The following is a 25416-nucleotide window of genomic DNA, read 5'->3' on the forward strand; positions in this document are numbered from 1 at the left end:
GAAATTATCGACCTCCAACTAAACAAAGTCCAATAGATTTTGGAAGTTCAAAGACAAACCCATTATATAGATAGTTAAAGTTTAGAAAAATAGAGAGTTTTATTTACCTGGAACAGTTTTTGGACCGTGAACATAGAGATTCCGGTGTAAATGTGCGCAACACAAGATGCGTACAGCTTCACATTGGTCGGGAACAATTCTCCAATAATCACGTAAGGCACCGTCGACAAACCGATCGCATAGCAAACTATGTAAATAAGAATAGCAGTTATAGGGAGCCAGTGGAGATGCGCCACGTTGTCTTTATTCTGGGCGTAGAAATAGAAGTAGGTGCCTATCGTCCCATTCATCAGTCCAACTCCGAGTGCTGATAACAATAATAGTGGTTTCCTTCCAACTCGATCCACAAGCACGACGGATAGACAACAAGTAGCTACTTGCACGCATCCAAGAATTATCGATTCTAGATAATGTTCTATCTTACTCCCCGTAACTGAGAATATGTCTTGAGCGTACGCCACTACCGCAGCACTTCCACAGAGCTGTTGTACGGTGAACACGCCCAGACTTATCCATAACGCTTTCCTATTAGTAGCCTCGAAGATCAGATCACACCATGTCCCCTTATTCTTCATATCCTCTTGCACACTCACTTCTATATTTTTCAATTCAAGTCTTATGTCGCCAGTCCTTAAATGTCTTAGTGATCTTTCAGCTCTCTCGCTGCGTTCGAATTTTAAATAGTAGTACGGTGACTCGGGCACGAAGATGAATGTGATTACGAAGGAAATAGGCAAGATCAAGTTGATGGCTGCTAAGACACGCATCGATACGAAGGGGCCGATGCAGTACTGGGCAAGAATGCCGACCTGAAAATGAAACATAAACCATATTAAATAGAGAATACTTAATTTTAAATATTGTTTGTAACGCTGTCATTAGTTTTTTCATGAAATTTTATATGTATGTCGTAAGGGATATAGAAAAGAAGAGAGTCCAAAAAAAATACTGTTTCTGAATGTTAAAAAAAAATATCTGGGGAGAAGTTGCAGAAAATTAGCTAGTTATTTAATATGTCTAATCTCAGCTCTACGATAAATATTTATAAAAAAATACAGTTATGATATATTCAAATTCAAATCGTAACATCATTCAGAAGAATCACTCTATTTGTTGTAAATGAAGCGAAACATAACATACTCGCAAGTAGGTATATTTAGATTTGAAAATGTAAATTACTAATTACTATAACAATTAACATACATGTTTGCGAAGGAAGCTTATAAACGTTTGGATATTTGTATACATGAAATTGGAAACTACATGTTTACATTTTATGCAATTGCGTGCAAAGAGTTTAATTATGGCACTGAGTCATTATCATTTATTTCAAGCAACACCTGTTTAGTATAAATTACGGGTAAAATCTATTTATGGTTTAATAATGATATAAAAAGAGATAAGAGATGTCTGTGATTGACATATTTTTCCGACCCCACTTAAGTGGGATAAGGGTAAGGAAATGATGATGAATGATATAAAAAGAGAATGAGAAAGAAAATCAATATCAGTAGACAATTTTAGGTACTACAAAACTTTTTTTGTAGTACCAAAAGTGATTTGTCTTTTTCAAAGTACCTCTCTCCTTAAAAGAGAGGAGATATTATGAAGCTTAGACCAAATACGCAGCTTCAATGCTGTAGTAGTTACCACCCTACCGACAAAGACGTACCGCCAAGCAATTTAGCGTTCTGATACGATGTCGTGTAAATACCGAAAGGGGTGTGGATGTAAATCCATACCCTTTTACGGGGAGTAAGATTGAACATTATACTTATAAGTAATAAGTTAGCACGCTTCCATCTTAGATTGCATCATCACTTACAGATTGTAGTCAAGGGCAAAAAAACTTGTGGGCGTAAGGTGATAATGTTTGAATCTGTAACGACTGGGCCGATTGAGGTTTTCATAATTGGTCCAGGTCTTGCTGGCGGGAGGGAGATTGTAGTCAAAGGCTAACTTGTAAAGAATAAAAAAAAGAATGTCTCACCTTATTCATTAATGTAATGAGAGTAGAGAGGGCGCCCCTGACTTCGTTCGTGGCGATCTCTCCCGTGTACATCGGGGCGACGGTGTACACTATGCCGTAACCGAGGCCAGAGAACATGCGGGCGACGTACAGCACGGGCACTGAACTAGCTACGATGACCAGCACCCAACCAATTATAAAAGGTATTGCACCAAGAAGAAGGGCTGTCTTCCTTCCGAATCGATCGGCGAAATATGCGGAGGGTATAGGCGTTAGGGCTGAACACAGGATCATGATTGATACGATCCATGATGCTTCGTCCGATGATGTTTTGATGTCACTCTTCTCGGATTGTAGGTAGGGTAGTGTGGGTGAGGGCCAGCCGTAGCAGGTTCCCGCTGTTGCAGTGATAAGCGTTGCTGGAAAAAGAGAAAATTTCTTGTTAATAATATACTCTGTAATCATCCATCATTATCAACCCATATTCGGCTCACTGCATGAGTATCCTCTCGGAATTAGAGGGGTTACGCCAGTATTTCACCACGCTGGTCCAATGCGGATTGGCAGACTTCACACACGTAAAGAATTAAGAAAATTCTCAGGTGCAGGTTTCCTCACGGTGTTTTTCCTTCACCGTTTGAGACACGTGTTACTTAATTTCTTAAAATGCACACAACTGAGAAGTTGGAGGTGCATACCCCGGACCGGATTTGAACCTACACCCTCCGGAATCGGAGGCAAAGAGTGGGCTAATACTCTTTAGATTTAAAGTCGTTACTGGGATAATATTCTGTAATGGATAGATTTAATGTCGTAAAGTCGGGATTCTCTGACTTCTTGGTATCTATTTGACTTGCTGAAGCTAATGGGACATTAACAGTTCATTATAAATAGGGAATAATTGATCAATTTTGATATTTTCCGTGAAACACCTACAAATCTAAGCCACAACGTCAAGTAATTTAGAAATTGGACCTCCAAATTGAATATTTTAGAGACAACACCTCCTCAGGAACTCCGAAGCGAGCGAAACGTGCGTAGGATTTTTTGGCGAATATTTAGTAAATTTTTCCCAGAGAATAGCAAAATAAATGAATTCCCTATACAATACCATTCAGTTTACTATTTTACATGTTACGTATCAGTGCGTAAATAGATTTGTTTTTCCAAGGGACATTGATCTATGCGTTCTACAAAGGCATCGTCGTAGTAGGGAGCTTCCGTTGGAAAATATACCGAGTGAAAATGTTTACATTGATAACAGTAAAGTAAAACCGAAAGTGCATGATAAGGAATAAAACCGACTTGTTAACTTAGATACATAAACTCGGCAAGTTTACTAAGGTGTAGGTATAAATAATAATCATATAATATTAACAACGATAATTGTATACTATAGACATGTCACGTGCCTAAAAATGCACAATTTTTACTTACATTATATATTTATGTACGTACATATATGTATAGTTTTTACACTTTCTGTACACACAACTCGACATTGTGGACAACATTAAGCTATTATTTGTTTAAATAACTTTAGTTATTTACAATGCGACTAAATGAAATTAAGACAATTAGCTACATTTGTGCGGCTCAGTTACGACGCGTTAGTTACATATCTAATAGTATGAAATCTTTGGGTGTAGGTATAATGTAGTTATTTCTATAGTTTACTATTCTTACCGTGTCGAGGGACGAATATAGAGTAGTTATATCCGTTTAAGGTGGCTATAACTAAATATGTTCATGTAATTTTTCTATAATTAAACCTAATTACCCAACTATCAACGTTTATGGAATAGCCATTCGGACGTACATGTATTTGTGATTATTATTTATCGTTCCGTGCTCTTATCTTGCACTCATGGAATTTTCTGACCAACTTTGTATACGATATCCGATTCCAATTATTCGTAAACAATACGCGAATGTAATAATAGGGATGATGACAGTTTTTTAAATTGTATATAAATTAAGAGTATGCTAATAGTAAAGCAATTTTGTAAAAGGAACAGGGTATCTGCGATCATTACTTTCGGAGCTCAGATTTGAGGCGCTGTCGCGGATCCCTGAAAAACGCCCCATACAAAATGGCACGAACTAATGACGTCGTAGGTAATGTAATGATCGTAAGATTTGTATGTGCGTTGAAACAAAATTAGTTATATCTTTGATATTTGTGCGTTTATGTTTATAGTTCATTTATTAAAAAATGTCACATTTAATGTAAGGAAGCTAAAACTGTATGAATTTTCATCTATTTACGATAGAAGATTTTTGATAGATTTTGAAATTTTATAATCTCATTTATTTTGCAAATATCCAGAATATCTTTGCTTTTTATGTATAAATTAGTTAACATTGACCTTATTTACCCGAGTGTATCATAAAAATCAATATATTGAAACCTAGTCATCATCCCCATTATCCCGATAAGTTCTACAGTACATGAAAATGAAAATATCGAACATTTTTTTCGAACAATATCGTGTTTAATTAATTGTTTTCCGCTGACTCTGCTTGATTGATTGAAATCGCTAGTAGTCTTTGTCGGATGCCGCGTATACATTTATATGAAGATCGATTGGTTGAACAAACATATTGCGTTGTTATTGTATATCCGTCTACCTACTTTTTACTTGTACATTGGAGATAAAATTGAAAACTCATTACATATATACGATACTTATTAACTACTAGCGGATGCCCGCGACTTCGTCCGCGTTGAAATCAATGTAAACTTTGTACCCCTATTTGATCACCTAAAGGATTGAATTTTGAAAATTCTTAAATTACATTATATTTCGTATATTTTTTATGATTTATAAACAAATTTTTCAAACTGTAACTCTAAAAATGAAGGACTTTCCATACAAACTTTCAACCCCTATTTCGATCCCATCTATTTTTGAGTCAAAAAGTACCCTATGTTTTGCTCCAAAGTTTCATTTACATATACATATATATACAACCTCAATGAATCTCATGAAAGGATTCATTCAAATGTTCTGAGTAAAAGACAACTCAAAGACATTGTTGCGAGATCAATTTAAACAATCATCTCAATCTGTGAGTTATTGAACAAAATTATATTAGCCGTTTCCCAGACATGAACGGATACGAAGTGAATAGGCAAAGAAAGCGGTCAACGGGAACGTCATGTGTTATTCTTAATTTTGAACATCGTCTCAAAGGAACGAACCGTTTCGCCTAAATAACCGTTCGTACATTGATCTTGAGCAATTATCGCTTTTGAGAACGTAGCAGCTGACGCGGCTTGAATGTCGACCTACACAGACTTCAACGCAAGTTTTAGAACGTTGGCGGCAAAGATTTCATACCATTAGATATGTCACTAACGGAGGAAAGGAAGGAATTCCTTAACCCTACATACTGTAGTCACAAGTTCAGGACTCTGCTCGGAGTTTTTCTCTCTATCACGTGATGGACCCGGCACCCGCACGGTGAATCCATGGAATGCTAAGATATTCGTCTCTCGTCAAAATTGAGGCGAATTAAAGTGCCTAATTGTCTTAATTTCATTTAGTCGTATAGTAAACAACGAATGTTATTTAGACAAAATTGAGTCTACAATGTCGAGGTGTGTGTTGAGGAAGTGTAAAAACTATATATGTACTTAAATACATAATGGAAATAAACACAAAATAGCCGTGATAGCCCAGTGGACAAGACCTCTGCCTTCGATTCCGGAGAGCGTAGGTTCGAATCCGTTTCAGGGCATGCACCTTCAACTTGTCAGTTATGTGCAATAAAATAAATCAATATCACGTGTCTCAAACGGTGAAGGAAAAACATCGTGAGGAAACCTGCAAACCAGAGAATTTTCTTTATTCTCTACGTGTGTGAAGTTTGTCAATTCGCATTGGGCTAGCGTGGTGGACCATTGGCCTAACCCCTCTCATTCTGAGAGGAGGCTTGAGCTCAGCAGTAAGCCGAATATGGGTTAATAATGTTGATGATGAAACACAAAATAGCGCATGCTTAGTAAAGTAGCTAAAATTGGATAACTTTGTAGGCATGTAACATGTCTAATGATATAAAATCTTTGGTTGGCGGTATGTACTGAGATTGCCATAATTTTGGGGACATACATTGATTGCCAGTTGGCACAATTTGGATTTACGCTGATATAAATGGATGATTGGAATAACATACGAACGAACCTGTAATGTCTGCCACTGACGATCAAGTATTTGCGTGACATCATGACGACAATCGGCATGATGTCATGCACATCGCGGCCAACACACGATCAGTTGAATCGGCCGTGAAGCAGTTTGCGCTGTGTGAGTTTATTTGATCGTCAGTGGCTAGCATAAATAACGTTTTGATCCCTACTATCGCGAACGTTACAAGATTACCAACGGGTGTTATCATTTAAACTAATTGTTTTTCTAGAACACTCCTTATGTTTTTGATTTGGTTTATCGACGAGTATTGTTTGTTGGAAGGTTAGGGTGGGGTTTAAATATACGTAAACTGGAATGATAAATAATAATTGATGGTTCGTTAGTACAATAGCGAAGATAACCGGAACCGACAGCTTATCAAACTTTCCGAGGACGGAAGTCAAGGAAGGCGTGATGACCTATTTGCTACTCTAGCAGACAGATCGACTGCGGTTAACCAAAAATTAATAAATAATGATGAGGCTGCGGCACAAACACGGTTAAGAGATTTATTTACGTGAATCACGTAAAGCGAATAACGTATCATAAAGTTTTCATATGTAAAGCGCCAAAATGACGTCACTTCTTTCTACGCCGCTCGCGTCAGGCCTCAAATCGTCACTCTATACAATGAATTCTTTAATATTTTTGTTGATCCATTGTAGATGATAGATTATGAAACTGCAATACTAAACTATTACTATTTTATTGTAGTACGGAAACTTGAAAATCATATGCACTTCAAAGTAAATCAGATTACTTTGCATGTAATATTATAATTATGACGTATAATATACGTTCGTAATAATCATTGATGTAACTTATATTGTTAAAAATTAAAAAAAAAAGAAGTAATAAATAAATGAGAGACTGTAAAAATTGATGTAATAGTATTGGTTATTTCTGTCGAATTTTAATTAGTTTACATCAGTTAAAAAATGGTGACAGAAGGGCTAATTTTTTGCGCAAAGGATCAGCCTGGCTGTCCAGCGCGGAAATGCAGCCAGTATTCTTGCCACCATTCCACGTGGGCTTGATTTGTATAGTTATTAGGAAAAGTTAGCTTATGTTCCATAATGTATTCTTTCTCAATAAAAAAAAAATAGTGCACTTTTTAGGAAATTCTTTACGTTTATAACTAAATTAAACTTAGTTGCGTCTTCCCATTCACTCGTAATGATCTATGGTGGAATTTCGAAGTCCTTATGCCATGGTAATAAATCTATAATTAGGTATACGTAGTTATAGATTAGATTTCGTTATACACGTGGAAATATTGTAAGTTTCCATTTCCACTTGAGACGCGTGTAGTGTGTACTCAAGTGTAAGTAGCAGTCAAAGTATTGTGTAATTCAGAAGATATTATCAGCTTTATTTACAGAAAAGAATTATCTATTCGATAAATTTCTACTTTCGACATACTTCAGCCGATTATTGCTTATAGATTATTTTTAAATTGGCTCCTAGTCCTTCTCCCACACGTTGCTCTATAATTATGCATTTACCCTCATATTAAGAATAAAATATTCTCTGAAAAAACAAAAATTATGTTTCAAAATTTTAAAATTGTTTAACATGGAAAGACCAAAACTGGTTTAATTTTGAGAATCAAGCTCTACGGTAAAGGGTGCCAGACTTAAAACGAAGACGATTTAGGAACTTACTTATTCACTAGAGCAAGCTTTATGCTTAGACAACACAATGTGTGGCAGAGAGAGAGAAAAAAAGAGCAACTATTTTGTTTCTAGCCGACTTTTAGCAGGACCTGCCATCCGAACTGGTGGTAGAGTCTGTACAAATTGTCAACCTTGACATTTTATGTATGAAAACCTCTCTCTAAACTTTGGCTCTAAGAAAACTGATAGACAACCTTCAGCAATAAAGAGACACTCGAAGAAAATATCTATTCGAAGACTGCGCTGTACGATGCGATATCGTATAATTAATATATTCGCATTCAGTAATCTAAATCGTAGTAAAAACCAATTAGAACATACTGATAAACTTGTTACATACATTTTTTTTTCCAAACTAAAAATCAGTTAAACTTAATTATTTACTAGCCGATGCCCCGCGGTTTAACCCCATAGATCCCGTTCCCATGAGAATACGGGGATAAAATATAGCCTATGACACTCACAAATGACGTGGCCTTCTATTGGTAAAAGAATTTTCAAAATCGGTCTAGTAGATCCAGAGATTACACATGCTCTTTTCAAGCACGAAAACATGCTTCTATTGATCAGTTGCTGCTTATTAGCATGTGTATCGCAACATTGCTAATAATGAGCATGCTTATTTCGAGCTTGTTCAAGAATCAACAGTCGTGCGATTTAAAAGCATGCTACTTGCTGCGCGAGTGGAAGGGGGCGTGCTTTTAGCGCGTCTGAACAGATTTGCTTACTGACTATGCTAGTCGATCAGCATTGCTATTTTGTATTCTCTTCACCTTCATCTCTCCCTGTCTAACACGATACTCGATCGCGACAGAGAGCTATAGATACAAATTAGCATGTGTAATTGGAATGTTTGCTTTAAGCATGCTTATTCAGGAGCATACTTCAAAATAGCATTAACATCATAGCTTATTGCTTGCAAATGTAAACTAATGACGCATGCTCGTGTGGAGTATACTTAATAGCACGTTTTTAGTACGCTATTTTAGAGCATGTGTACGTACCTTAACACCTATAAGACCACAAACTTTACCTCTTTATAATATTAGTATAGATGACATGGACAGATGTTTTGGCTTTGGTAACGACCGCCACTGTATTAATAACATTTTGTCAACAATTTTATTGCAGATGCACCCACTGCTTGCAATGGTATTTGTTATTATTTACGCGAATATTTATAGTTATCCACTGTGTTATGCAAATACTAATAAAACACGAGATTATTCTTAATCGCTATCGATGATGGGAACTTGAGAATTTGTGTATTTATTTGTCATTCAAATGGAATTTACACAGATAAGTCTGATAGCGAATATTTCAATGTCGGAAAAGGTCTAGATCAGGGAGATGTTAATCAAATGTCACATAATGCTATGATAGATTATAACGATGCTACTTACTGAACTTTAAAAAATATCTATACTAATATTATAAATGCGAAAGGAAGTCAGTCTGTCTGTCTGTTACCTTTTCTCGACTAAATTGTTGAACCGATCAAGATGAATTTTGGTATAATGATAAATGGGACCTTGGAGCAAAGGATAGAGTACGTTATGACTCTAAAATAAAAATAAGAGGGCATGAAATAGGTGTTGAAAATTTGTATGGAAAGTCCTTCATTATTAGCGTTACAGTTTTAAAAATTTGTCCATAAATCATAAAAAACTACGAAATATAATATAATTCAAGAATTTTTAAAATTCAACCCCTAAAGTGGTGAAATAGGGGTTGAAAGTTTACATTGATTTTAAAGTGCTAGTGTATCTATAAGTCCATTTGTTTTATTTATAATGATATTTTTTTATATAGTATGCAAACATAGTGGTGGAAAAATTAATAAAAAAAACATAGGCTTCAAATAGAGAACCTCCTCCTTTTTTTGAAGTTCATCTAAAAGAAGGGTACAAGGCGACGATATCGTTGCATGAATTGCAGGCAGGATCATTCATAAGAAGTAGCATATATCTACGATGTTTTTTATAGATAGATACGTTATTAGCATTCCAGGTAATCACCTGTCGCTTACTTAGTAGCAAATTAATGTATATTCATCTATTTCTAATAAAAAAAAGCCTTATTACAACTTACATTATCTTTCTCATACATCTGCTATGCCTAATGCCTTTAAAACTACGTTGCTACGCATAGCAATATTGCCGCTGTTTTTAGTGTAATATTATTAGTATATGACGTGTCTATGAGTAAAATGTCTTTGGCATATACAAGTAGCTTTAGCGAGTGTGAAGGAAGTGTTATATCACTGGCGACGGATCTAACGATTTTAGCAATAATATTTAAGCAATACATAAGAGAAACATAGAGGAATTTTCTGCGACTATAAAAATAAAATACATTAGCATAGTAAAACAACAAGGATAACTTGTTTTCGATTCGAAATGCGAAAACGTGCAAGAGATTAGCCATTGGTTTAGAAATGACACAGCTTCTTAAAGAACTGTGACTGTGCTTCAAAGATTTTATATTATCAGATATGTTACTAACGCGTGGAAAGTGAGGCGCTTAAAAGTGGCTAATTGTTTTAATTACATTTTAGACGCTTATAGTAAACAACGAAAGTTATTTAAACAAATCTGATCTAAATAATGTCGAGTTGTGTGTGCAGGATGTGTAAAAACTATATATAAACAAATATATAATGCTAGTAAACACAAAATTATGCATTGTGCGCTCAGTGAAGTAGTTAAATTCGATTGCGGTGATTTTGTAAGCATGTTACATGTCTATAGTATAAAATATCCTTGCAGTGCTGCCACAGAGTCGTGTTATTCACCCCATACGTACTATATATAATTATATATAAATAACAGTAGCAATAAATGTTTTTACGTGACCTGTGAGCGAGGTCGCCTGGGGAGCGGTGGGGGGCTGGTGACGCAAGCGTTTGCGACCGTGCGACGTATGATGGCTGGTCGTCAGTGGCCAGTTTTATAGTCACGTGTTTATTTCATTAATTATTACTAGGTATTGAATCACAAATATTGATAACTTAACCTAATTTTTTTAATAATTAGCAATGTGTTATTTATCACACTAATAATATAAAGGCGAAAGTTTGCGTGTGTTTGTTCCTCTTTTACACTGCGGCTACTGAAGCTATTTAGCTGTAATTTGGAAAGGAAATAGATTTCACTTTGTATTAACACATAGGCCACTTTTCATCCCGGAAAAAATCCGTGGTTCCACTGGGATAAAAACTGAATTCTACGCGGACGAAGTCGCGGGCGTCTGCTAGTAAGTTTTAAATCTTTACAGTCTGTTATAGATAAAAATTGTTACTAAAAGTAGAGTGCGACAGTTCATCATCATCATCATATCAGTCGATGAATATCCACTGCAAGACATAGGCCTTTTGTAGGGACTTCCAAACATCATGATCCTGAGCCGCCTGCAGCTAAGGAATCCCTGTGACTCGCTTGATGTCGTCAATCCACTTGGCGGGAGGTCGACCAACATTGCGCTTTGTACAAAAATTATCATTATCATTAGCAATAATTATTATCATATTATTAGCCAATGGACGTCCATCACTGGACCTTCGTATGCACTCCAAAACGCAACGGTTCTGAGTCGCCTGCAACTAGCAGCTCCCCGCAGCTAATTAATATCGTCCGTCCACCAGGTGGGAAAATGCGTAGGCGTGTTTTTAAGTGCGAAGTCAGGACAGGTCCCTTATAATTTATAGTCCCTAATTAGGTATATAGTCAATCTATTCCGGGAAGTTTGTTTGGCTTGGGATTTAGTATTAAAATGTACAGACAACCGTTTGATATATTACACACAAACCCGCTTGGTCTGCCATATTACCATTACATCTAGGGTTGCCAACCATATAATATTATTGTACAGGTCTGCTATTTGCACTATATATAATATAAGAGATAAATATATACGCTATACTGTACTATATTTTCAACACTGAAATTTTATCTTTTATTTTAAAATTTTATGAACATTATCATCGAATTCGAACTAAAATGAACGAATAAATAGAGAGCTTTCGCTTTTCGATATACTTAACGCGAAAAAATTTTAATAAAAAAAATACAACCGACTTCAAAACCTAAAGACGTATCCACTAAACTAAAAAGCGTAAAATAACATCATAATATTATTATTTTCTACCTCGCTTATTCCGTAAAATATATATTTTATTATGTATATTTTTTATAGCTAAATCTGAAAATAAAACCATATTTATCTTCTAAAATATTGGCAACCCTAACTACATCTCAAGCCAAACAGACTTACCGGAATAGAGTCAATCTATACCGGTATATCCGTAAATATATAAATATATATATATATATATATGAATAAAATGTTCAATAGTTCTATAAACGTCTATTTATATACCAGAACTAGAAGAAAAGCCGTAAATAAATAATCGCTTGTAATATACGGTTACATTTCGATTGCCTTTAATGTGTTTGTCGCTATAAATTAATGTTCGCCAGCCTTGAACGACAACTTTAAATTGTTCAATAAAATACTAACGACACCAAAGTATTTTTATAGGCATCTCAGGTTTCCTACTAGCTGTATATATGTATACTTTACATTTACTCGAATACTCGAATCTATACCTACTAATGCCAATACGTATTGGGCCAGCGTAGTGGACTATTAGCCTAACCCCTCTCATTCTGAGAGGAAACTCGTGCTCGACAGTGAGCCGAATATGGGTCGTTAATGATGATACCTACCAACCCATAATTATCAACCCATATACGGCTCACTGCTGAGCTCGAGTCTCCTCTCAGAATGAGGTTAGGCCAAGTAGTCCACCACGCTGGCCTAATGCGGATTGGCAGACTTCACACACGCAGAGAATTGAGAAAATTCTCAGGTATGCAGTTTCCTTACGATGTTTTTCCTTCACCGTTTGAGACACGTGATATTTAATTTCTTAAAATGCACACAACAAATTGGAGGTGCATGCTCTTTACCGGATTCGAACCCACACCCTCCAAAATCGGAGGCAGAGGTCTTATCCACTGGGCTATCACAGCTCAACCTACCAATACGTATTACTAATATACTACATACACAAACTGTTAGCAACTGTAATAGTTTAGCCTTCGTAAAATAAAGTATGTCTGGCTATTTCGATCTATTATGTTAACGAATTCAAAATTACAAACTAGAGCGGAATAGTTATTGTGATGTAAAGGCCAAATCGTGAATAAGCAATAAGCGTGGCAAGGGCTATCCGGACGAGCCACCAGAACCATGAAATCCATCCGGCACGCATTGACTTAGGTATATTACGTACTGCAGATGGTGTTCCAAAAAAATCGTGTCATCTGGATGATCGAAGTATTTGCTGCAGCGCTAAAATATTACATAAGTTTACCCATAGTATTCGAAGAGCCGATGGACGTTGGGGTCCCAAAGTGCTGGAATGGCGACCCCGCATTAGAAAGTGCAGTGTTGGTCGACCCCCACCAGATGGACTGACGACATCTAGCGAGTCGAAGGGATTCGCTGGATGCAGGCGGCTTAGTATCGTGATGTTTGGAAGTCCCTACAAAAGGCCTATGTCCTGCAGTGGACGTCCATCGGCTGATATGATGATGATGATGATGACCCATAGTATTAGAATATGCAGCGCTTGTTAATAGAATATTGTTTTCTTGCGACCTCAAAATATGAGATGAATTATAGTAGTGCTTACGCATTTCCTAAGTCATCGACATAGCTCAACGAATCGCAGCTTCACGATTCGTTGAGCTATGTGCGAAGTGGCAATGGGATATACAGGATCAGACTACGAGACCAATTCAACTGCAGTGAGGAGTGCGAGGGAGATGTAATTATTTGAAGACATATTTAAGCTTCTGGACTGAACAGATTTTGCATCAACATCAATGGTGAGTACATTACTAAATTACGGTTTGCTGACGATATGGTCATTATGGTAGAGACTCTGGATGACCTTAGTACCATGCTCAACGCCCTTAGAGTTTCTCAATGAGTGGGCCTTAAAATGAACATGAGTAAAACGAAGGTCATGTCGAAAGCTCATATACCGCCCCACCCAGTTATTGTTGAGGATCTGCGCTCGAAATTGTAGACGAATTTATATACCTAGGACACTGACGAATATGACCTAACAGTCTAGTTAGGTAGGTCCAATTTCTAGAAAGAGGTGACTCACCGAATCCAGCTCGGTGGGCAGCGTTTGGGAAACTCCGCGACATCTTTTCGTCCGAAATTTCTTAGCGTTTGAAGGCGAAAGTCTTAAATTAGTGCGTTTTGCCAGTAATGACCTACGGATCCGAGACTTGGTCGCTAACTACGGGCTTTATTAGAAGGCTCAAAGTCACTCAGCGGACTAGACGGATAGAGCCAGCTATGCTTGGAGTTTCTCTGCATGATCGAATCAGAAATGAGGAGATCCGCAGACGAACCAAAGTCAGACCGCATATTCATTCGTCATACTAGACCTCGAGACATTGGATAGAACTCATTGGCCTGTGGTCCAAATGCAGTCAATTAACAAATTAACATGAACGTTACGTTAGTACCGTCCTAATTCGTCAACTACGTTCGCCATGAGCCTAAGCAGCAGAAGTTCGCGGAGAAGGGTGACATTAGTCTATATATAAACCCAGTGCACGTTCCAAGTCAGACGCACGTGTTGCCAAAGCTTCCCGCTTGATGATTTTTACATTTTCGAGTCATTGCTCAACTGAATACATACACATTAATAAACAAAGTCCTCAGTCGCGTCTGTCTGTCTCTTCGTGATAAAATTCAATACTGTTTTTTGTGGTTTTCATTATTTTGATAGAGCGATTCATGAAAATGATTAAGGTGGTCAAGGTTTTGTGTAAATTGGTTAAATTATAACGATAATATTTTTTGGAAATGTCGGAAAAATAAATCTGGAAGCTTTTATAGAAAATTTTGCCTAATTAGCAAACTGCATGGTGGTATAAAAAATCGGACAAGTGCGAGTTAAACTCGCGTGTGAGGGTTTTCGAACGATATTGATATATCATGTTTTTCAAAACTGATCTGAAATACCTAACTATATAATTTTCAGTCGTCGTTTTTCGGATCTAAGCTATACTGCTCTGCAAAACACAAAAACCCTTATTTTTGTGACTATCAACCCTATAATATTTTTCCAGATACAGGGTTTATTAACGGTGTTCCAAACATTCCTATTTAGTTCTAAAGACAAAGTTTTTGGTTTACAAATCTTTTTTGGTTTAATTTGACCGCATCGATAAAATATTATTTTTAATATTAAACAACTACTATTATATTATATATTATATTTTTCTAAACTATTTTAATGTCCATTCTTTATCAGAATTTTGAATTTTACTTTTTTAAATAGATAATTGAATTCTGTTTCCTATTAAAGTTTTTGTCGGTGGAGGAGAGTTTCCATTTGCAAGAAGTTATTCGGAGTTGCGGAATATTATTTCACTGCGAAACAAACTTTTAAAATTATATGCACGAATAATTATTGTCCTGGAAAAGTTGAAAAGAACCAAAAGAACGAAGTAATTAACATAGTAATAATTTCATAAAAACAGAAATATATACGTACCTACCTACCGCTGAATTTTTTGCTGAATATTAAAAACAAAAAAAATTATCAGTTGTTCAAATTAAGGCAAATTCAGTTACTATAATAGGTACATATATAACAATTGAATTATTTTTGGCTTAAAACGAAGTATCTAACTATTATTATACTCGTAATGAGTTCCTATTGAACAACTTTTTGTGCTTTAGTTTTTTTAAGTTCTTTATAATTTATTTGCCAGTTGTTGCTTTTTATAGCTTAAGTGATATTCTTACTAGTTTTATAGGAAATTTAAATTTTAATATTATTATCCATTTCCATCAGTGAAAGAATTTTTTTAATACGTCCAGTAGTTACAGATCCTATTCAATCCAAACAAACAAACAATCAAATTTTTTTTCTATATAATATAGTATATATCTGTAACTAAACCGCTACGTCGTGGATATTCCTTGAACGCGTACTACACGGTTTAGTTCCTCTTTTCTTATACGCACTGCAAAGATGTGGAATGCTCTTCCAGCTTCCGTTTTCCCCACCTAGTACAACATGGGTATCTTCAAGTCAAGAGTGAATAGGCATCTTCTAGGCAAGCGCGTTCCACCATAGGCTGCATCATCGATTACCATCGGGCGTGATTGCAGCTAAGCGCTTGGTTATACAAAATAAAAAAAAACTCTTTTCGAATACCAACGTTAGTAAGGTAAGTAAAGTATCTTACCTAATACGTAGACAAGACGTAGACTTATTTCCAGGAAGTGAGACAAATACGCATACAAGGTTATGTTGTTAGTGATCAAGATAAAGTTCGATAGTCTGTTTATACCTATAAGTATTATAAAGCAAAGTCCTCCGCCATGTCTGTCTGTCGCTTCGATATAAAGTTATAAACTACTGAAAGGATTTTCACGCGGTTTTCTCCCACAGATAGAGTGATTTATGAAGAAGGTTTAATAATTAGTCAAAGTTTTATGTAAATCGGTTGAAATAATGATCATAATTGTTGAAAGTGAAGGTAAATGTCAAGCCACCCTGAAGCTTTCAATGAAAAGCTAATGGGGTAGTTGACTCATATTAAACTGAATATAAACAATATTAATTTCGCATAGTCCATGGAGTCATCTTCCAATATTTTTCGATTTAGGGATCGGTTTGTGAAATATAAAGCTTTTAAGAGCAAATTTTTGTTAGAGTCAAGTGTCCCCACCCTCTACCGGCTAAACGGTTATTTATGGATACGTGAAAAAAATCACGAAAGTAGAATATATAGTGAAATTATAAGGAAAACTATAACGGCTATTTAGCAATTGCTATTTAAATAATAGTCAACCGACTTAAAAAAAGTTGGAAATCGAAAATTGCGTACTAACTCTAATTAAAAAGATAGATAGATCTGTTAAAACTAGAAAAATAAAATTTGGTATCGGTATGTATATTAATTTCGTCTATAAAATGTTAAGAAGAAACGAATGTTTTTTTGGGGTTCCTTCCTTACATGCAATGTGAAGATGAAATTTTATCATCTATCACATATGGTTATCGGTATTTTTGTGCATTACAAGGGATTAAAGTGCTAACTTAATCTATGGAACCCTGCACTGTACGCGGCCCGACACGCACTTTGCCGGTTCTTTTTAATTTTCACCAAGGACTCTTGTCACTTGTCGCAAACATAGCTGATATTATTATATTGAGTGTAAACACAGGTATACTCTCCGTTCTCTCACTATCACGCCTGTGGGATGACTGGGACATGACCCTAGAGAGATCAATCGGGTGATTTACGTGCTCTCAGAGGCAATACATGACACACTACCGACATGAGAACTTTCGGTTATTGCCAACTTACAATTTTCGATAAGTAATTATTTTTTGAGTCGAATTCGAACTCGAACGAAAAAGGGTTACAGATCTTGTAACCCTTATGACTTTTATGGTTCTTTAGATCTTTTATCATAGGGATTAATTATGTAAGATAGATTTAAACCAACAAAAACATAGTTTATAGCGGAAGCGCAAGACCTATCTACGTCAAAGGTTTATACAATAATTAGTGGTTTATTACGTACCTACACGTAGTACCTATTTCATTCAAATTACATTGATTATTTTTTTTAAATCGCAATCAAGTTTTGAAAAAACGAAGCTGCAAGAAATCGTAAAACTTTTAAACAGTTTATTGAAAAATAAATATCAGTAATTAAATTAAGTTGCTACTTTCGATCGTGGAACTTGTCGTGTATTGATATCATTTACGAGATTTGATATCATTTACAAGCTTTTACTACTTATAGTCTATACTAATATTATAAATAGGAAAGATTTCATTGTTTGTTTGTTTGCATTTAATACACTCTGAAAATACTGCAACGATTTGGGAATTTCTTTTGGGAAGCTACACTACCGAGTGATTAGGCTATATTTTATTCCCATATTAGTTGGAATACGGGAAAAAAATATAGCCCAACCATTCGGCCATATTCACCTACGTAGGTGAAAACACGCAGCATCTGCTAGTTTTAAATAAAATGGACCTTCTCCATTTTTTCGTGATTGCTGAAATATTGGTTAAGAAAGTCGTTAGCTAAAGTAGATAATACATTCATTTTAGTTCAATCGTTCTGAAGGTACCGCCAGGGTTATCAACAATATCATTGGCTACTTCCCAAAGAACGCAGTACAGTTACTCGTAGGTATTGTAAATTGTTTATGTTTTATTGAGAAACAGTTAAAGGTAGGTACTATTATAATCTAGCGTTTATCTGGTGCGCTAGATTAACAAGCGGCCATTTATTTACATCCAGTTATCTTAATGGTTAAGATTGAATCACCCGTGGCAAGCCGGGTCCATGACGTCAATGGTGCTTGTTTGAGTTTACTATACAATATTTTACTTCTACTAGAAAGAGAACCAGCGTTACCCAGATCTACCTCATATTTTAAAATTGTTTTTAAATATATTTAAACAATACAGACATCACTATCTGGCCCCAAAGTAAGCGTATAGTGTATATGTGTTATGGGAACTATAAAGGGTGCTGGGAAGTATTTCCCATAACTCTGGAGTTATATTCTTTACCGAAAATTAATTAGAAATGTTCAAAGAAAAGGAGTAAATCATATACCTTTTGTAAATATGTCCCTTAAAACGCATCCTTATAATCATGACGTAGCTAAACTTTAAAGTTTCCTCCAGCACTACATTTCGATCGCGTTAATACGTTTGCGATCTGAAAGTCCAAGTCTCAGACCCATAAATGAAAACGGAGAACACGAGAGTACGCACAAGTTTGATTTTGGTTTTTAGCGAAATTTGTCCCTCTACGTTTTATGTAGAGACATGGCATTCTTAGTCAAACTCTTTAATTGGCTAACGTACTTACCTTTGGTATGAGCATAGGTAGACAAATTGACTTTGACTTTCTAAATTGAGGCATGTCTGGCTGATACAGCCTCTTGGACTCTTGGCCCATACTGCTTGTTTATGTTTTTCATTCAAATATACAGTATATTATAATGTGTACAAAGTACTCGTACTTTACATACTTCCATATTAATATTCTAAATACCACAGTAAGTCTGTTTGTCAATAGAAGATAACACGTTCTCACGATTGAACCTCTGAGCGCTTTTTGATGAATTTTGGTACAGAGATAAACGTGAACTTAGAGAATAATATAGGCATACTTTTTGTCGCCCAATAGGTGTGGAAAAGCCAGAAATTTTCTTCGATTGATATCATAGAAATAAATATTAGGTAAAATACAGTTTTATTCAAATTTAATTTAATTAAAATTCGTCATCTAAAGGTGTCTTTATGAGCGGTATTTCCTAAGAAGTGATGTTATTGCGTATTTATTTATTATACATTCTGGTGTTCCCATGCTGATTGAAATTTGACCTCTAATATTTTTGAAAATTCGAGGAAAAATAAACGAATTTCCATTTATTTAAACGGGTACCTGTTTTTTTTAATGGAAATTTTTGCCTAAACAGCCAAAAACGCGAGGTTAATGAAGAAAAAAAGAAAAAGAACAAGAAAGAGGGTAGATCGATTCTGCCCCTAACAGCTGACTTCACTTCTCATCTCGCAACTTCAGTCCCGTCGTGACCACGATCCATGCAACTGGGTCGAAATATCGACATTAAAAATCTCGTCTTTTTATCGTGGTATATACCTGTTTAAAAAACATTCATAATGAACAACCACGAAATAAGTTTAGAATTTCCATTTTTCACACTTATATAGAATAAGTACATCGACTCTGTTTGTTACCTCATAACTTCGTCATTTATTAACCAATTTGAATTTTTTTTTTGTTTGAAAGAGTATACTACCAGATTGGTCCTATTTAATTTTCATGAAAATCGGTTTCGTAATTTTTGTGTTAAAATCAAAATAACTGAAATACGTCTTTAAAGTCGGTCCAATTTTTATGTTAAAAATATTATTAGTCTAAGTTATCTAAACTTAGTTTATTAGTCTAAGTTATCTAAACTTTGACTGTATCGTCACTTAATATCAGATCGCAATCTAAGGATTGATTAAAAAAAAACGAGCCGCATTCAATAGACGAACTGTAAAACTATTCACCGGCATTGTTTAATATTTACAAACAGCACAACAAGCTTACTCTCACCGTGTCTGTGTGGAGGAACTACAGCCAATCACAAACTATCTGATGTCATTGACATGCAGTGATATTGCAGTCTTACAATACTGCGTGCTCATCTAATGTTTATATATATCTATGTAAACAGTGATATTCGAAGCATTACTTGAAACTCAAGTGTAGAATGAAACATTGAAACTTTAATAGGCACCTACGAGTACATAACTTGGGAATATCTATGGGTGAAATGTTTTAAGTCGGCAAATTATGAAGCCTATTAAAAAATGAGGCTTTTAATTTCATTATTCGTGTAAAAAAGTTATTAGTTGTGCAGAAAAGTGAAAATATACACGAGGTCGGGATATGCTTTCTTCTGTGTCCAAGACTGATATACACTTAAAAATAAAATTATTTTTGTATAAATAGTAACTGCTGAGTTTCTTGTCTGCTTTTCGTGGTAGTATCAACTATCCGCGCTGGTAGTAAAATCACTACTGATTGCCAAAATTTACTTTAAGGAGTGTTTAAGCTTAATTAAAATAATGTAGTTAATTAGATATAATTGTAAATAATACATTGCTAACGGACAAATCTTGGAAAAATAAGTAAAAAGAAAAGCTTTCTACTATGTAATGCCTATATATTTTTCCTAAATATATTTCTATATTTAACGAAAGGAGGATTTTATTTAGACTATTTGTTTTACAATACAATATTCTCAATGATATACTCGTATACTTATAACTCACTCATCTTTTCCCGAACGATATAATATATTTAATAAAATATACCATATCGTTCGGTAAATTGAAATTATTAATTAGGTAATATTTACCTGGTCTATTAATAGTTGAGATAAGTATTTATCTAAAAAGTTTATGGCATACTTTATTTCCCAGAATCGTACATTGACGACAATGACAAGCAAATATCACAATAAAAGTACTTAAAGTTAATATTTTTAAACATCTATTGGCCATGTAAATCTTTTTACGATCGAATTTAATACATTTCAATGTTTGGACGTAAATGATAATCAATTTATGGTCCAATAAGGATTAATGTAGATCTAATTTTATTTGGAAACCAATAAAATGGCGCGTGTTTTCGTAAGATTAAAAAATATATGATGGTTTCACCTCATGTTAAATGACGCAGATGTGTACATTACAACGTATCTTCAGATACAGTGTTTTGTAGTAACGCTCATAAATGAGGTCCACGCACTTAGTTACATATTATTATCATCATTATATCAGCCGATAGACGTCTACTGCAATACATAGGCTTTGACTATTTACACTATGGACCTGATTCGCACCCAAATTCACCAACAAAAAAGTCTCTCGTTTTTCGAAAATATTTAACACCATTAAATGTATTGTGTCCATGCTATAAATTTGACTCGCAATACACACACGCGTTATTTTTACACAGTCTATCCACAGAATATATACATAGAATATTCGATTACTTGATCGATTTTTTGCTGTTCTGTCAGAAGAATCACTTCTTTTTAGAAATTGTTTTTATTACAAATTTGATAAAATTAAGCTAGAAATACTTACAAATGAAATGTTACTCTATCTTTTACTACACTATAAGTTTTTAGCCTTCTTTTATGCCGTTATTTTATGTTTTATTATGGGAGCTCTTTACACGACGAAAACAATTACAACAATCAAACATCGATTCTATAGCAATAGTTTTTATAAACGCGTTAGATCATTGATTTTTGATCTTTGCCAGAGGAGTAACGGCGGTCCTGTTATGGTCGAAGGCCAGGTTATGTTTATTGTTATTTAAATAGTTCTAAGACTTAAACATCCTACTGATATTATAAACGCGAAAGTTTGCATGAATGGTTGTTTGGATGTTTGTTACTCTTTAACTTTAAGCAATTTAGCTGAAATTTGAAATGGAAATAGATTTTACTCTGGACTAACACAGGCTACTTTTCATCCCGGAAAAATCTATGGTACCCGCGGGTTTTGTAAAAACTAAATTCCACGCTGAAGTCGCGGGCGCCCGCTAGTAGAGATATAATGCATTTATGGTAAACACTATATCTAGAAAGGAAAGTAAAGAATACATATAAATAGTAATGGACTAAAACAAAGAACTGAGGTTTTTAAAAAGTGGATATTTTTTTAGATACAGTGTTTTGTTACGTAGTTCGGTCTAGATCGCAGTTTTAGGAAAGTATGACTTCGATTACACCAGATTAAATAAATTGTAACAGCTATAAAACTTTTCCGATATCGCACAATCTAATGAACAATAGCCTCATTATAATGATGATAATTGTATTAAGCTCCCTAATTAATGTAACTCTGACATAATTAACGTGAAAAATTAGATAGATAAATAAGAATCAAATTATATTTAAAAAGAATTGATTTTAATATGGTTACTTAAATAATTAGAATTAACAATCTTTGTGAATTCTAATTATCTCATACAATGGAACTCATTTAAGGAATATTCCACTAATATAGATATTTTAGAGTATTTTAGGTACAAGATTTTTATAGAGTGTTATAATTATTATCAAAGACATTCATATTCAAGGGAGTTGTAAGAGGCACGTGCCTAAGATAAAACCAATACCTAATTTTACATCCATGTCTATTAAATATTTATCTGTATTCTAATAAAGATAGCAGAAATCAAGTGTCTATACATACTTTGAATAAAATTACCAAAAATCCAATTGTCGCATAAAACATAGCAACAAGTCACAAAAAATATCTTTAAATTATTTTTGTCAGTCTTTCGGTTCGTGTCGATTACGGGAAAATGGGCAAAGCCGAGAGCAATATATTATAGGCTTTTCTCTATCATTAATTAAGTAAAGAAATAATGTTTTCCGAAAAAATAATTCGGCGTCTCCTAGTGTAACATATTAATTTTTTTGATTTATACTTTGGAAATTTTCAACTTACTTATTACTAGCTGATTTTTAGCTTACCTACCTACTTAGTTACAGCACTAAGCTTTTAGTATAAAATATATACTAAAGCCATACTCGATGTGCACTGTTTAACAAAAAACAAATTAAAAATGAGGGTATAAGTCGCTAGTCATGTCTCACCAAATAATAATTATAATTAACTTTTTCTTAATAAGCTTAGAATAAATTAGATATAGTTAATATATTTTGAATAACATTTTATAAAAAAAAAACAAAAATTTAATATTAAGTTATGAAATAATAAGGTTCTAACTTCATTTCTAATTTATTTAATTTAATTCAATCTGATTTTGTTGGTGAACAGTGCACATCTGGTATGGCCTGAGTATAGTCTCATATTGCTCGCTATTTCCAAAAATACTACATTAGTAGAAGAAGAAGAAGAAGAAGAAGAAGAAGAAGAAGAAGAAGAAGAAGAAGAAGAAGAAGAAGAAGAAGAAGAAATATACTTTATTGTACATTAAAAACAAAAATAATCAATAACTTATAATAACACTTAGAAACTAATGTACAAATGGCGGTCTTATCGCTAAAGATATATATACGCTATAGTAGTTGCATTATAAATTATACTTATTAAATCCAAACAGATTTAGTAGTATTGGCACCGCATTTGATGAATCAGACATCCCTCTAGGATACGACTTAGTAATTAATGCACATTGATAAAAAGATTAATATTGTTTTTCTAACCAAGTCTAATAAAAACTACCTATTTATAGCTTTTGTTATTTGAAACATTTTTAGGTCTGTACTGTACCGATTAGAGTGGACAAAAACAAGTAGGTAGGAATTATTTAGAACATTCCAAATAGTAATCAGTGAGAGTATAGTTAGATAGGCACAAAAAATGCCCTTGGTCATTAGATTACTTTGTTGGTAGGTGTACCTATAACTACACTACTAAAGTAATGGTGAATAAAATATTGCGTTTTGACTTTTGAGCTATATTATAAGGAACTAGCGGACGCCCGCGACTTCGTCCGCCATTAGACCTCTTTAATCCAGTCCTTACAGTATTGTAAAAATGGAGTAACTTCTCCCGTTTTCCCAATATTTCCCTTCACTGCTCTGCCTCTATTGATCGTAGCGTGATGAAAAGTATACTATAACCTGCCTGGAGTATGAAGAATAATTGTACCAAGTATCGTTAAAATCCGTCGAGTAGTTTTTGTTTCTATAACAAACATAGAGACAGAGAGACAAAAAAATTACTGATTGCATTTTTTGGCATCAGTATCGATTACTAATCACCCCTTGATAGTTATTTTGGAAATATATTTCATATACAGAACTGAACTCTCTACAGATTTATTATAAGTATAGATTATGCAACGTGTACATATTTTCGGGATAAACATGTATGTAACACGTAATTATTAAATTGGATTAATTTTCAAGACAAGGTGTGGCAGTTATCATCAAATGTGAATAATAACATCATCAACCTAATTTACATACTGCCATCTGTCTGTATGCATAATTAAATACAATTTGTGTTAAACATCTAACAAATAGACCGTTAACAATGTTGCTTCCACGGGACACTTAAATGTTATATGGGAAAATAGGTGCTAAGATTTTTGGGACTACACTATATCCGATAAAGCATCGGGAACTATACGTCAACTAAGCAGGCGTTAACTAAGCAGGTGGGCACGATGCTTGATCCGTTAATTATAAGTATAAAAAAGTCTTTTCCACAGACTTAAAAATATATATAACTGGACCAGAAAGTTTGTCAAAAAAGTTCATTTGAATGGTTACCCTCAGGTGCTGAGTAACTTCGATTATCTTTGTGTACCTACACATTTACATTCGGAGCCAATAGGCTTGCTCTTGACTACAACCATGTCTAATGGAAAGTAATGATGAAGTCTAGGATGGAACGCATTTGTACAGAAGATGCTGATGAAGATGATTGAAGGTGTTTAGATTCTACGTGGCAGGAAAGTCAGACAACGGAATAGCGATCCACACTTTAATAGTTCGAAAAAGGAACTTCGAAGCAAACCGTTTAGTGCGGGTAGTTTGGAGCTGGAATTCCTGAGTATACACTCCAAAGTATATCAGATAAAAACTCGACAGATAAGCGACATTGCGACGTTGCTGGAATGTAAACAAGGCACCGTCTTACATTGTATCATTATCAACCCGTATTCAGCTCACTGCTGACCTCGAGTCTCCTCTCAGAATGAGAGGGGTTAATAGTCCACCACGCTGGTCCAATGCGGATTGGCAGACTTCACACACGCAGAGAATTAAGAAAATTCTCTGGTATGCAGCTTTCCTCACGATGTTTTCCTTTACCGTTTGAGACACCTGTTATTTAATTTCTTAAAATGCACACAATTGAAAAGTTGG

The 25416-nt window shown here is 34.7% G+C and overlaps 1 protein-coding gene across 1 annotated transcript in view; it reads right to left on the bottom strand.

Moving 5' to 3' along the window:
• Positions 1-25416, bottom strand: part of LOC112055838 (facilitated trehalose transporter Tret1) — a 33834-nt gene that overhangs the window by 2302 nt on the left and 6116 nt on the right. The window contains exons 2-3 of the mRNA XM_024096102.2: positions 2051-2448; positions 108-869 (exon numbers count right to left, since the gene is read on the bottom strand). Of these exons, the coding sequence (XP_023951870.1) occupies positions 108-869; positions 2051-2448 (1160 nt within the window). The remainder of the gene's footprint in view (positions 1-107; positions 870-2050; positions 2449-25416) is intronic.

Source organism: Bicyclus anynana, chromosome 1, assembly GCF_947172395.1.
Source record: "Bicyclus anynana chromosome 1, ilBicAnyn1.1, whole genome shotgun sequence".
Taxonomy (NCBI): domain Eukaryota; kingdom Metazoa; phylum Arthropoda; class Insecta; order Lepidoptera; family Nymphalidae; genus Bicyclus; species Bicyclus anynana.